The following is a 15,090-nucleotide window of genomic DNA, read 5'->3' on the forward strand; positions in this document are numbered from 1 at the left end:
CCTCACAATGTGTGGGATCAGGGGTACCAATTTGTGAGACCCCGAATTAACAGTTACCAGATTCAGTGCTAACAAGCTCGCAAATGCTCCCATTACATTGTCGGAACGTAACCTTGTAGATCCAGATACAATTCTCATCTCTGCCCACTGAAATCTGGCAGAACACCCCTCCTCTCTTTTCTCTGCCCTGCTTTTAGTGTTCTGTCTCTTCCCCCTAGGGAAATAAAGCCAAGAATACTTACCATTTAAGTACATGTGGGGACTTCATCCATTCAGCATTGAGAGAAAGAATTGTATCTATATATAATTTTCATGACCAGCACGGTCATAGGGCAGCACGGTAGCACAAGTGGCTAGCACTGTGGCTTCACAGCGCAGGATCCCAGGTTCGATTCCCCGCTGTCCGTGCGGAGTCTGCACGTTCTCCCTGTGTCTGCGTGGGTTTCCTCCGGGTGCTCCGGTTTCCTCCCACAGTCCAAAGACATGCAGGTTAGGTGGATTGGCCGTGATAAATTGACCTTAGTGTCCAAAAAAAAGGTTAGGAGAGGTTAGTGGGTTACGGGGATAGGGCGGAAGTGAGGGCTTAAGGGGGTCGGTACAGACAAGATGGGCCAAATGGCCTCCTTCTGCACAGTGCTTTACTGCTAATTAGGTGTTTTTTAAAGTGTATTCACTGTTGCGGGAAAGGCAGCAGCCAATTTGCACAGCAAAATCCCACAAACATTAGCCATGTGATAATGACCAGATAATCTGTTTTTTGTAATGTTGATTGAGTGATGACTATTGGCCAGGTCACCCGGGATAACCCCCCTGCGGTGCTTTGAAATAGTACAACAGTTCTTTTACACACACTCAAACAGACAGAGTCTTGGTTTAGTTTATCATCCAAAAGGCAACGCAGCACTCTCTTGGTACTGCACTGGAGTGTCTATCTTTATTTCTGTGCTCAAGCCTTGGAGTGGGACTTCAAGTCAGGACCCTGTGATTCAGACGCACTGAACCTAGGCTGACACCAACACTCCCTAGCTTTACTCTGATCGGCAATTACATATTCTGTTACCGTTTGCATGTTTAAAATCTGTTTATTTTTTCAGAGACAAATCAGTGGGCGACTTTGACATCTGAGAAGCGGGCCGTAATTCTTACATCCCTTTCCAGCCTGGAATCGGACAAAAGGCCGGAACTGAAAGACAAGGCATTGGACCTTAAGAAGCACCTTGCAAATCTCCCATAATCCTGCTATGACCCATGTTCTGCAACGGAATAACTTCAGCTGAAGACTTGACAACCCAAAATCTGGCCCTCCTCTCTGCATATATCAAATCTAAAATGTTGCTTCATATGTTGTCAGGTCTGTTGGCCTGTTTAGAGTGCGGTAGCCACTGCTCAGAGGAGGCGGGAGTGTTGCGAATTCCTTTTTCGGATGTGGGCTTTGTGCGCGCGTTCAGTTAAGTCACGTTTAGCAGGTCCTTGTACCTGCGTATGATGCAAACTTACGGCCTCCGCATCTTGCCGTCTCCCAGTGAAGCACGGAAATGCAGCAGCTGATGAGGGGTTGCCGTCATGGGGCATTTAGTTTTGGCGATTTGTCAAGCAGTGGTTCAGAATGAGGGAGACGATTTTCTCCCAACTGCACCAGAAAAGAAACATTTCTGTTGAAAATAGTTGGGTTTGTTTGGTCCCAAGTCTCGTAAAGTTAATTGTTAGGCTGATAAGTTACAACATAAAGACATGTAAATTATGTTAAATTCTAAACCATCTTGCACACTGCTGTCCAAGGCTGCACCGTGCATCCATTTTATATGTCATTGTATACAGCCACTGAATTGGCGTTTCTAGACTGTTAAATGGGTTAAAAGTTGTATATTTCTCCTGTCAGATGTGTGTACATTACATGCACTCCGAAATGCAATTCAGACATTAAGTCTTAGTGGTGATTCTGGCATTTGTTGGCGCTTGCCAGTATTCTATCCCTGTTCCGCTGAGTAAAGGTTTAGCACTACCTATTTCATGCCTGCATTTCATTCGGCAGTGTTTTATTGAGTTTTGTTTCTGCACAATTTGAGCACCAGGAAGATATGAAGGAATGTCATGTTTTTGATTCTACAGCCATTACTGCCATGTTGAATCTGTCCACCTCCGCCATTTGCTTACAAAATGTAAGTGACGTCACCTTGGAATGATTCTGTGTTCGCCATAGGTTTCACACTTGAGTCAGGGACACAATGTGTGAAGCTTTTTGCAGTGCTTGTAATTATAGCAAAGGCATATATCCTGAAAGATCGACCTTTACTCCCAAGTATGTCACAAATTTGCCAATTATTTGGATCAGTTAAATCCAATTGGAGTTTGTTTATTTTATTATTTAGATATTGAGCTGGATTCTTATAAGCCGCTTCCTTCAAATGTTTTTTAGTTGCTTGCCAAACAACAACTTAAAATGCTGTAACTTATAAAGTCTTTCAAACTGTAATTACATAGGACTGAATTCAAACGAAAAAGCTCAAAGGTATGTGAAACAGCCTGGAAGGACCCCACCTGATATTCTATACAACTAGTGCCTCCTCCTGACAGGTCATCAGAACTGAGTAATTAAGAATGACGATGCTCGCCTTTCCTGGGGCAAATGTCCTGTTTAAATGTGCTAAAGTAGATCAGCAGAAAGTGTTGCGTAATCATTCCCCTCATTCCCATCAGTAAATGTTATTTAAACTATAAGATGTATTGAATGCTTCTGTGGATCACACGCACTTTTACAAGAATTAAGGGAATTATGAAAAATTAACAATTGGACGTTGCCTTTCTCTAAATTTTCCAGTGTGCTCATGTTTTGCCAAAAGGTAGAGCACTCCTACCCTGCCTCAGCTCAAGGGTTTGGCATCCATGCGCATCGGTTACTCAGATCCTCCAGTCCCCGGTTGATTTTAGTTAGGTTCTGCTGAAGAGGTTTTGGTGTGGGGTATCACGTAGCGGAGACAAAATTTGTCCAGGCTCTTTGAATCGTGCCTCACAAGTCAGAGATAATATGTGATGGTGAGGGAACTCCACAGTGGGGACCTTAAAACATTAAAAATCCAATGGCTAAAAGCTGGTCCTCGTTTGAAGTATGGTTATTGCTGTAACTGAATGAAAGTATAGACTTGTGATTGATACTGGGTCGTCCTTTATGTTGTATGGTACAGTACATGGCAATTTATTTACTGACTGAAATGTCACTTACGATGCTCTGCGTGTTAGAATTCTTGATTGTTTTGAACTAGACTTAATGTGAAAACAGTGCGTGTGTGTGAGTGTGAATGTGTGCGTCTCGAGTTGGTATGAACATGCCACAGCCAGAGAGAATGTGGCCTTCCTCGGGTTTTCTACGAAGAACAATTGCACTATTTTACTAACTTTGAACACTGTTACCTTGCCCCGTATGGGCATTTACTTGCTGCTTCAACCATTCACTGGTGAAAGCTTTGTATTAAAAATTAAATCTGCTTTTGTTCTGACTGTCAACACATGTTTTCGACATAATTGTTTTGTGCAAAAAGAGGAACTGGGACTTGAATTGGCCAGCACAGAAAACAAAAAGACTTTAGTTCTCATAAGGAAAAACCCTCTTAACAGCTGCAGGCTTGCAATATTAAAAATTAATTTTGAATTGAGCTGTGGCGCAGGTGATATTACTCAGGTCAGAGTTAGCAACTCCATCCTCCAGCGCCAGTATAAAATTCAGTGCAAAGCCAAAAGTGTTGGTCAGAATTGCGATTCCCGTGACGATCTCATTTGGCCATACGATCTCGCTACTGCAGTGAATGCTTATTTGGGCACCGTTGTAATGAACATTCTGGCCTATAAGAGGGGTTCGTAAACATTAGATGTACATTGCGTCAGTAAACATGACTTGGAACAGGGTGGGATTAAGGATTGTTTGAGAATGCTTGTGGGCCCTTGAAGGAATGTCCATTTGAAGTGTGCTTGCATGATGTGCATAACAAAATTATGCTTGTTTTTTTTTTCGTGAGGTGTTGCTTGAGGGGTGAGGGAAAGTGAATACAGGCACTTTAACATTGCCACAATCAATAAATGCTCTTGTGCTGTTGTGCTACATACTTTCTGCTGTTTGAACCTTCAGTTGCCATGATGGTTAACTGTTTATTATTCTGTAAATGATTATGCTATCACTGACTAGACACATGCTAATTTAACTGGAGTTAAAATAAAAACTCAAATTGCGGCCGTGTTATGCCGATCATCGTGTGCAGACCGCTCGCTTTAGATGGGATGTGTTTGACTCTGTCTCCCCCTTCCCCAATAAAAAAAAGGAAAAACACAAACTGCGCAAAGCCTAAATGTGTCGGTAACAGCAGCAAAAGAGCTGGTGAGCCACAAGACAGTGAAGATCGTGCCCAGGGTTATAATTCTTTGTGGCTGCAATGCTGCCGCGCACGTTCTCCAGAAGACTAGTGTGGAGGTCTGCAACCTGCAGGCATTGACAATAGACCAGATTAAAATAATAATAATAATTGCTTATTGTCACAAGCCCCTAGTCGCCACATTCCGCCATCTGTTCGGGGAGACCAGTACGGGAATTGAACCCACGCTGCTGGCCTTATTCTGCATTACAAGCCAGCTGTTTAACCCACTGTGCTGAACCAAAGAGCGGTGCTGTGTTGGAACGTGCGTTCGGTTCCTGGTATCACAAAAGACTGACCAAAGGAACCGGCTGAGGCAGATTTATTTGAGAAATCGGAGCAAATGTGAAAAATGCCATGAAATAAAGACAAAGTGCTGGAAAAACTCAACAGGTGGAGGAAGAGGAACAGTTAACTTTTCAAGTCCAATATTCTTTGCGACTCACTTCACAGTGTTTGTCTTTAGGCAAAATTTAATATTATTGCCTTCTAAGTTCCAGGGCTGTCTTCAGTGAAATAGTGACAGCCTTTGAAGGATAGAGGCACCATATATGCTATTCTAAAAATTATACAACTGACAAAAAGGTAGACTATATTACAACACACACACAATTACAAATATTGGGCAGGCTGAAAACCTGAAATAACAAAATGCTGGAAACAGCAAGTCAGGCAGCATCTGTGGAGTGAAGCAGAGATAATGTTCCAGTTCTGTGACCTTCATAGGCTATTTTCTGGAAAGTATTTTCCTTTAAAATATATATAGAAGCTGAAAATGCTGCATTTAACTCTATCCGCACAACATCCAAATCTTAGAAAATTAACTACTGAGTGTATAATTATCTAGATTTGCTTAAAGCTGTAGGTCTGGCACTGTAATAGCATAGGTCTCCTAAAAGCCTACTTGTCCACATCCCTTCTAATGTCAAGCCTGTAAATGCTGTTGATTAATCATTTGATGGGTGACACAGTGGTTAGCACTGCTGCCTCATGGCGGCAAGGACCCAAGTTCGATCCCAGCCCCGGGTCACTGTCCGTGTGGAGTTTGCACATTCTCCCCGTGTTTGCGTGGGTCTCGCCCCCACAACCCAAAGCTATGCAGGGTAGGTGGATTGGCCACGCAAAATTGCCCCTTAATTGGGAAAAATAAATAAATTGGGCATTCTAAATTTATTTTAAAAAAGATTAATCATTTGATTTTGTCTACAAAAGGGATGTGTTAAACTTGCATTTAAATCTAGGTCAGATTACAGGTGTGTATATTTTTCTCGCCCAGCTGATTGCAAGGTTCTTACCTGAAATGAGTTTGGCTGTGTCAATCCACTTTCTCACCAGCATGGGTCCAGAGGACAAAACTAATCCTACTACAGCACTTATTGGCAGTCTCACGAAGAAAACAGGAAGCTGACTTGCATAAATGCTGCAAAATCTTGGGACGTATTGCAAAATCTTGGGACGTATTGCAAAAGAACCAGCGACAACGCAAGACCTTTTTTACAGAGCACATGGTGATCTGCGATATACTGATGAAAGTGTCAATTCAATGGTAGGTTTAAATCAGGTAAACACCGTTAAGGGACAAGGGATACATCAAGATAAGACTTACTTCTAAAGTAGGTGTGTTTTTGCAGATGAAACGTTAATTGTTAAACTATGATCTAAATCTTAATTATACTTCATCTGTTGGCACAGTGGATGATGCAAATCAGATAATATAACATTTTCCACCAACCTATCCCACCTTCCCTTATTCCATTCAGTTCCTTATCTCTGTTTGCAAGTGCTAATTCTGCTAATGGTACATTTTTTCTACCTTTGCCAGTTAATTAACAACACAAGCTGTCACTGATGGGCATATCTATTGCATTTGAACAAAGAAAAATACATTTAATAATGGTTTAAGGAAATGATGGACCAATTCAAAAATAAATAGCTCAAAGTTAACCGAGAAAAAAGTATAGTTATAACTAGAAAATAATTTACTGCTTTGCATTCATTAAATGCAAGTAATTAAACATGAGTCCAAATCTGGAGTTAGAGAAAGAAGGAGCTCTAATTTAGATAGTGAATTTCACAACCTTGGCTTGTCCCAAAGTTGACAGCTGAGTATTGCTGAAGTGTAGCCACTTTTGTAGAAAACACAGCAGCCAATTAGCACAAGTAAGGTCCCACAATCAGCAACGTGATAATGACAACAAAGAAAAGTATAGCACAGGAACAGGCCCTTCGGCCCTCCAAGCCTGTGCCAACCATGCTGCCCGTCTAAACAAAAATCTACACTTTCGGGGTCCGTATCCCTCTATTCCCATCCTATTCATGTATTTGTGAAGATGCCCCTTAAACGTCACTCGACCCTGCTTCCACCACCTCCTCCAGCAGCGTGTTCCAGGCACCCTCTACCGTCGGTGTAAAAAATTTGCCTCGTACATCTCTAAACCTTGTTCCTCGCACCTTAAGCCTATGACCCCTAGTAATTGACCCCTCTACCCTGGGGAAAGCCTCTGACTATCCACTCTGTCTACGCCCCTCATAATTTTGTAGACCTCTATCAGGTCGCCCCTCAACCTCCGTTGTTCCAGTGAGAACAAACCGAGTTTATTCAACCACTCCTCAAAGCTAATGCCCTCCATACCAGGCAACATTCTGGTAAATCTCTTCTGCACCCTCTATTTTTAATGATGTTGGTTGTGGGATAAATATTACAGGGTTCGGGGAGAACTGCCCTCCTCTTCAAAATGTTGAAACTTTAAAAAAAAATTTAGAATACCCAATTCATTTTTCCAATTAAGGGGCAATTTAGCGTGGCCAATCCACCTATTCTGCATATCTTGGGGTTGTGGGGGCAAAAGTGCAAACTCCACACGGATGGTGAGCCAGAGCCGGGATTGAACCTGGGATCTCAGTGCCGCGAGGCAGCAATGCTAACCATTGCACCACCCTGCTCTCCCAATGATGTCACATTTTTTAATGTTCAACTCGAAAAAGCTTTGGTCAAACATCTTGTCCGAAAGACTTCACCTCCGACAGTGCAGCACAGCCTCGTTACTGATGTCTCCCGCCTGCATTGTGTGCTGAAGTCAGTCTTGAACCCACAATCTTTTGAAGGTGATTAATGTGACAAGAGTTCAGTTTCTGATGGTGCCTACATAATGCACTTTCCCTAAAACACCCTATGTACACTCATTAACCCCACTGTGCTTGCTGCATTTTGTTAGGAAAAGGATTTCTTCTAAATCCAGGGTTGTAAGTATTTATCTTTGAACCGTCCATTATTGGCATTCAAACTAAGAACTGAAGTTGAGAATTTTATTGGCTGAATCTGTTGGAGCCTAAAGGCCCAACTAATGGTTGAGACTCCATTACAACCCATCTGGTCTTTGACAGCTGCACACAGGCCTCCTTTTATCCAACCCTGTCAATGTGACTCCTTCAAGTTTATCCAACTTTGCCATAAATGCATTGTTGCTTTTTGTCTCGAGCATGTGGCAATGTGTCCCACCTTCTAACCACTTCCTGGTGTTGCTCGTTATGCTTTCCCTTAATTTGCTCTGTTTTAATTACCTTTGCTCAAGTGTCTCCAGGTATCTTTCTGATACCACCACAGGGTTCAAAACCGAATACTGATCAATGACTCGATACACCAGTTAGTAAGTTTGAAATCAATGCAAATTTATTTATACACACAGTCTATTATTACTCATGCATAAACTCTACTCGCTAAACTACAACTGCTACTAAAGCCTATACTTAGCTTCGAGTGGCCCACTCAGTCAGAGGAACAATGGCCGTTGTCCAGTTCTGATACTGCTGGCTTTGAACTGGTATAGAATAGTAGCTAGGAGCGCCTATCTTGTAGCGTGCATTGACCTTAGACTTACTTGGCTGGTACTTGGCGGGCCTCTCGTCGCTGAGAGCCAAATGCCAAGGTGAAGATGGAGAAGCTAAGAGTTCTCAAGAGCTTCTAAGAGTTCTTCCAAGAGAGCGAACTGACCTTGGGGACTCTGCAGACCCCCGAACTTGACACCAATTAATTGGACCATGTCCCAATTGTTTGTATCGATTCTCTCCAATAACGGGGTCGTTCCCAATCGCTTGGGCGGGCTCTATGTAACCATTGGCCTGCCTTTGTTTTAGCTTCCACTGGCGCCGGGAAGTCTGTCCTGGTACCGATTGTTTCAATGTTTCTATTTGTCCCTGGAGATAGCTCATTATTCTGCTAATGGCTTGTAGTTTCAGTTCTGTCTGGGTTCTGCAGCTTCCAATCCACAGGAAACCTTGCACCTCCTTGTTTTCTAGTGCTGTCCATTTTTCCCGGCACTCTTTGCGAGTATCCATTTTGGAATCGGGACGTGGCCACCCCAGGTGGCTACACTGGCAAAGATGTTTCTCCTGAATTCTTTATTGGAATCTACCACCCTGATTTAACGCCTTCATAATTTGAACAGTCGTAATTTTCATAGCTGGGGGGCAAGGGCCCCAAGCAAGAGTGATAACCAGAAAATAGTTCCTTCCATTTCTGTTTGCGCCCCCAAAATAGCGTCAGCATTTTAGGCTTACCAAGTGTCATGGAACGCATGAGTAGAATTCCCTTCCCATTAACTCCCAACTCATCATCCTCTCTATAGTTGTCACTGTTCACGATTACTGTGATTTTCCAACGTAATAGACAAAATATGGCAACCGATCTATTCAGAATCAGAACCTTATCTCGGAAAGTAAATGTGTTGGGCAAGACAGTGTTACCTAAATTATCTGCTTTTAAATTCAGCCCTCCTGAAGCAGATAAATGTGACTAAGGGGGTGTGACTGACTCACACACACAACCATCGTAAACACTGCCAAAAAGTAATTAGTTGATGGCATCATCGAGCTAATGTGCTACGCAGCTCTGCAAGCTCCTTAGCAAAATGTTTAAATAGAACAACCGGGTTTTACCCCCACAACCCAAAGATGTGCAGGCTAGGTGGATTGACCATGCTAAATTGCCCCTTAATTGGAAAAGAATAATTAGGTACGCTAAATGTATTTTTAAAAATATGACCGCCGGAATTCTCCACAGTCGGGAATCTCTTCTCACTGGCAGTGCACACCCGCCCGCAGGATTCCTGGCAGCGTGGGATCGCTGTTAGGCATGGGAGATATTTGGAAATTGGGTCCAGAATTGATATTGAGGATGTAACTGGCAACTTTGGGGTTAAACTGACTGAGGGAAAATACAGCTCGCAGGAGTCAGAGGTACACACCCACACCTGACCGAGTTACATTGTCCCTGTCAGACTTAAACTCGTCAGTGGGAATATACAGAATGCCACCAGATCCATTGTTCTTCGGGACACTCTTGTCTGACCAACTATTAGCCCATTACAGAGTCTGACGGCCTCTTTCTCCATCAATGCAAGGTTAGTTGCATATCAATAGCATGACTCTGTTCTTTTGTGAAAACGGGAGTTGGTTAACAAATAGCCAAGAGTTCAAGGCTGGAAACCCCAGCAGAGAGCCTTTGTTTGAGGGGCTGGGCGGAGCTTAGAGAGAGAAAAGAGGAAACAATATTGTGTTGAACAGGTCAAGCAGAAGGCTTTGGAAATCGACCAAGAGAGATCATGAAAGTTGCCACCGAGGCAGGTTTTGAAAAAGGGTTCAGAACAATTTTCCCTAACGGAAGAAAAATTGCTTCCTACATTTAAGTATTGCCTTTGCCTTCTGTGTAAGTGGAACAAGAACTGCATGTTTATTTAAAGTGATGTTTAATGGGAACTAGTGTCTTAAGGTTAAGGAACTACATGTAAACTGTTAGCATTAGAGCTGAAGTTTAAATATTGTTTTATTTTGTTTTAATAAAGTTTGTTCATAAAATAACTGCGCCCTATTTCTTAGTAATCACTCCTGGAACAAATCGATCTTTCCGCACTTCTTCACTCAAAGGGCCACAGAAACCTGGAGCTCTCATCCCCTTCAAAGTGCGACTGGGCTGAGGGGGGGGGGGGTCGTCAATGAAAAATTTCAAAATTAAAATTGATAGATTTTTGTTAGGACAAGGGGAGTAAGGATCACAAAACCAAGGGAGTGAATCAACCAATGATTTAATTGAATGGTGGGTGGCCTGCGTGGGTGGCCCTTCAGGGTTCTGACTGAGGCCCGTCAGGTATTTTGTTGAGGAAGTGAAAGGGGAAACAGGAGATAAAAAGGTGCAGGAAAGGGTGAGACTGAGGGCAGAGTGTGAGGAGCGACATCAGTGTCACCAGCAAGGCGGCCATGCCCCCTGGCCCCAGGGCCTCCAGAGAACTCCCACCAGGGGCATCAAAAACCACAGGGCACGGAAAGCAGCGGGCTGCCTCCCCTTCTGATGTGCACCCTCGGGCACACCTAGATGTAGCAGCAGGAAATGGAGGATTCAGAAGGTTAAGGGTTACTGGGGCACTGTCTGTACATTCTCAACCGTGTCTGCGTGGGTTTCCTCCGGGTGCTCCGGTTTCCTCCCACAGCCCAAAGATGTGCCGGTTAGGTGGATTGGCCATGCTAACTTGCCCCTTCGTTTTCAAAAGGTTAGTGGGGTTACTGGGTTACATGGATAGGGTGGCGGCGTGGGCTGAAGTAGGGTGTTCTTTCCAGGGCCAGTGCAGACTCGGATGGGCCAAATGGCCTCCTTCTGCACTGTAAATTCTATGAGTGGGCACTGTGGGAGGGGAGCCAGAGACTGTGGGATTTTGAATGTTCACAGGTAAAACATGTTACATCTGATACATGTGAAGACTCTCATGCTATTCCGCACAGTGGGCAGGGCTGCACCCCCCCCCCCCCCCCCCACCCCCGCATTGCCCTCTGCTCTCCCTCAGCCCGGCCCCTGTGCCCGGGCACAGTGTTCCTCAGGAGCCCCTGAGGCAGACCACATGCAGCTGATTGGTGCACGCGCTGTCAGCAGACAGGAGTCAGACTATGGCACAGATTGAAGAGCGCCAGAACTAACCTCACAACGAGTTATTGTGCCGAGTATTGTGTCCAGTTTCGGTCTCCTTATTTGAGGAAGGATGTAGGGGCATTGGAGGCAGTTCAGAGGAGGTTCACCCGATTGATTCCGAGGATGAAAGGGTTAACGTACGAGGAGAGATTAAACAGTTTGGGTTTATACTCGCTCGAGTTTCGAAAGATGAGGGGGGATCTGATCGAGGTAAATAAAAGGGATTGATAACGGAGACCAAATGTTCCCCCATGTGGGGCAATCTAGAACGAGAGGTCACAGATAGAGGTTGAGAGGCGGTAGATTTAAAACCGAGATGACGGACAAAGTCTCGCCCTATGAGAAGCGGACGAGGATGAGGTCCTCCCTCCGTCGCCACGTAGCTGTGCGAGGTTGTGGAGGACACAGCAGACCACCACACAGTGGGTGACCCTCTGGGGGTGGGGGGGGGGGGGTACAGCAGGGCACCATCAGAGCGGTCCAGGTATCGGAACCGTATGCCGAGGAGTCCTTTACACAGTTCAATGACAGTGTGGGTGACAACGTAGGCCTCATTATATCAGGTCTCCCCATCGGTCTCCAGCCTCTGCACTGGCGTCATTAGCCAGGAAGGTACCTCTGATCCCCAAGAACAAGCCCTGAGATGGTCCTCAAAGACACCAGGGATCTCCGACTGCCCCAGGATGTAGCTGCCATGCACCCTGGGAAGCGTGCACACACGAGCATCATCCAGAGGTGGTGGTTGCACATGAGTTGGACATTCAGCGAGTGGAACCCCTTCCTGTTGTTTTTTTTAAATAAATTGAGAGTACCCAATTCATTTTTTCCAATTAAGGGACAATTTAGCGTGGCCAATCCACCCATCTTGCATGTCTTTGGGTTGTGGGGGTGAGACCCACGCAGACACGGGGAGACTGTGCAAACCCTACACGGACAGTGACCCAGGGCCGGGAATGAACCCGGGTCCTCAGCTTCGCGAGGCAGCAGTGCTAACCACTGCCCCACTGTGCTGCCCTCCCCTTCCTGTTGATGAAGGGCATTCCCTGTTGCCCCAGTGTGCTCAGGGCGACATGTGTGCCCTGGACCTGGGGCATCCCGCCGATGGTGGAGAAACCTGCTTCCAGGGCATCTTGACGAGCTTGGTCCAGGTCATAGTTTATAAAGTCAGCTGCCCAGGCAAACAGGGCATCTGTGACTTCATTGATGTACGTGTGGTTGGGACATGCCGCACAAATCCCTGCTCGAGCCCTGGAATCAACCAGTGGCAAAGAGGTTAAGGGCTGCGATGACCTTGATGGCCATTGGGAGCGGGTACTCTCCTCCCCCACGAGGTGTCAAGTCCGCAAGGACATGGCACAGGTACTTCACAGCCCCCTAGTTGAGGCGGAGCCTGCCGCAGCACACGCTGTCTGACATCTCCTCAAGTGACCAGCGATGCCTGTACACTTTGTGCCGTTGCTGGCCTCCCCTCTGGGTCCCTCCCCGGCCTGATGGGTGGCCAGGGCCTCCGGGTGTGGGGCTGATCCCTTCACACACCCTCTGACTGTGAGGGTATCTGAAGCCCAGCTCTTGGCTGTGTGAACTTTGGCTGCTGCCTCTGTGGTGCTGATGCCTCTGGGGTTCAGGGCAAGTGCCCAGGCCTCACAGTTTGATTGGGATGCTCGGCAATAACACTCGCCTGAGACATGGCACGTGTACCCACGGGATGCCATTCCAGCTGTGAAGTGCTCATATAACTAACAATCTCATTTCCCTATGAGCAGTGGCCTTCAGCTGTGCAGCCAGAGGCTGCTCACAGTCAGAGGGAGTGAAAAGGGGATCTTCACCATATTACCACTGGCTTGTCCTGGGTGTGTTTGGTGGGACCACAAAGGCAGGAGCTGACGTTGCCCCTGTTATGATGCAATCCAGGGGGTGGCCTGTAGGACCCTCGGGCACTGGGCCCTTCATCCCACCCCAGCCCAGGGGTGACCGCCACCAATGGTGCCGAGCCCCCCAACCAGGCTTCCCCCCCCCCCCACACACCCCACCCCTCACCGAACACCAGGGCAGCAGCCCCAGAGCCCCCAGGCTGATTCCCCGATTTCGAAGGTGGTTACTCACCTCCTCCACACCAGGTTCCCATTTCTAAATAAGAGCGCCCGCGTAACCTCTCGCTGGGGGAGCCGGTTAGATCTCGGGAGGCCGTTAGATACGGGGTCCATCCCGTTAATGACATGGAAATTGCCCTCAGATGCTGTTAATTGGAACCTCGCCACATCCGGGCGCTATCCGGAACCGGCCAATGGAAGAGGGCTGGTTAGATCGGAGACCGATCGGTGTCCGATTTCGGCCTCTCCCGCAATCTAACCGGCTCGGACGGATCCGCACCGGGCGGAACGCAGCCAGTAGATCGCGCCCCAAGTGTGCCGCAAGGAGGATAGACAAGTGGGAGAAAGTACTGATGCACTATCAATTATGACGAGACGGGAATAGAATGTAATCAAGGCTTTATTACACTGAGATGTGTGGGCTCCTACAGCAGCTGACGAAATGGCTGCAGCTCGGTGAGCACACATATTTATACTCCGCCTACTGGGCGGAGCCAGCAGGCAGGGATCTACTACAGGTACGGGGGTAGATCCCTGCCTGCTGGCTCCGCCCAGCAGGCGGAGTATAAATATGTGTGCTCACCGAGATGCAGCCATTTCGTCAGCTGCTGTAGGAGCCCACACATCTCTGTGTAATAAAGCCTCGAACCTGTGCATCTATGGACTGTGGGAGGAAACCGGAGCACCCGGAGGAAACCCACGCAGACACGGGGAGAGCGTGCAGACTCCACACAGACAGTGACCCAAGGCGAGAATCGAACCTGGGACAGTGCTAACCACTGTGCCACTGATCGGATTAACATCATCCAATTGGGTAATGAGGCTTTCTTGCTTTCTGATTGGTGCAGGAAGGCCGGACGTATAAACCACGGATGTGTTGACCGACTAATGGTGGGGAGGGGCAAGTCATGTGATGTGACCTCCAGGGATACATGCAATCACAGTTGACAACCCTGATTGGCCATGAGAAGATGGGTGGTGGCATGAAGATGGACTTATTGCGTGACCACCTGGTGAAAGGGCAAGGGTCCGGTCTTGCTCATATCCTGAAGCTGTTCCATTACGGATGTGCCGTGCCCAATTAATATTCCTCCAGAAACCTAGGCCCAGAAATTGAATGAACTTGCCAGGATAAAGCTCTCAGTTTAAAGCTTCCAGTCACAGAGACCTGCGGACCCAAGTACCAGCCCAAGCACTGACCCTGTCCCCTAACAAACGCCCGAGACACATTTCCAAAGATTTAAAAGAGGGTGGCACAACGGTGCAGTGGTTAGCACTGTTGCATCACGGCGCTGAAGACCCGGGTTCGATCCCGGCCCCGGGCCACTGTCCGTGAGGAGTTTGCACATTCTCCCCGTGTCTGCGTGGGTTTCGCCCCCACAACCCAAAGAGGTGCAGGATAGGTGGATTGGCCAACGCTAAATTGCTCTTGAATTGGAAAAAAAAAGAACAGGGTGCTCTAAAAAAAAATTTTTTTTTAAACTTTAGAAGTAAATTGTTCCAGCTCAGCCCATTCTGGATGTCAGGAGCAGTTCCTAAGTCCCTGAACCAACTGTTATATTGAGTATAGGAACTATTCCAAGATTGACATTTTACGTTGCTAGCAGTATTGTTTGCATGTGTCAAGAATTGGTCACTGTCATAA

General features: G+C 46.5%; 1 protein-coding gene across 2 annotated transcripts in view; it reads left to right on the forward strand.

Moving 5' to 3' along the window:
* The window catches only part of ecpas (Ecm29 proteasome adaptor and scaffold), a 107,475-nt gene extending 103,378 nt beyond the window's left edge, over nt 1-4,097 (forward strand). The window contains exon 49 of one of the 2 annotated variants that reach the window (XM_038804143.1): nt 1,095-4,097. In XM_038804143.1, the coding sequence (XP_038660071.1) occupies nt 1,095-1,234 (140 nt within the window). In that variant the 3' untranslated portion in view covers nt 1,235-4,097. The remainder of the gene's footprint in view (nt 1-1,094) is intronic. The other variant, XM_038804144.1, reaches the window with a different exon arrangement.
* Nucleotides 4,098-15,090: the final 10,993 nt, after the last annotated feature.

This window comes from Scyliorhinus canicula, chromosome 8, assembly GCF_902713615.1.
Source record: "Scyliorhinus canicula chromosome 8, sScyCan1.1, whole genome shotgun sequence".
In the NCBI taxonomy this organism is placed as follows: domain Eukaryota; kingdom Metazoa; phylum Chordata; class Chondrichthyes; order Carcharhiniformes; family Scyliorhinidae; genus Scyliorhinus; species Scyliorhinus canicula.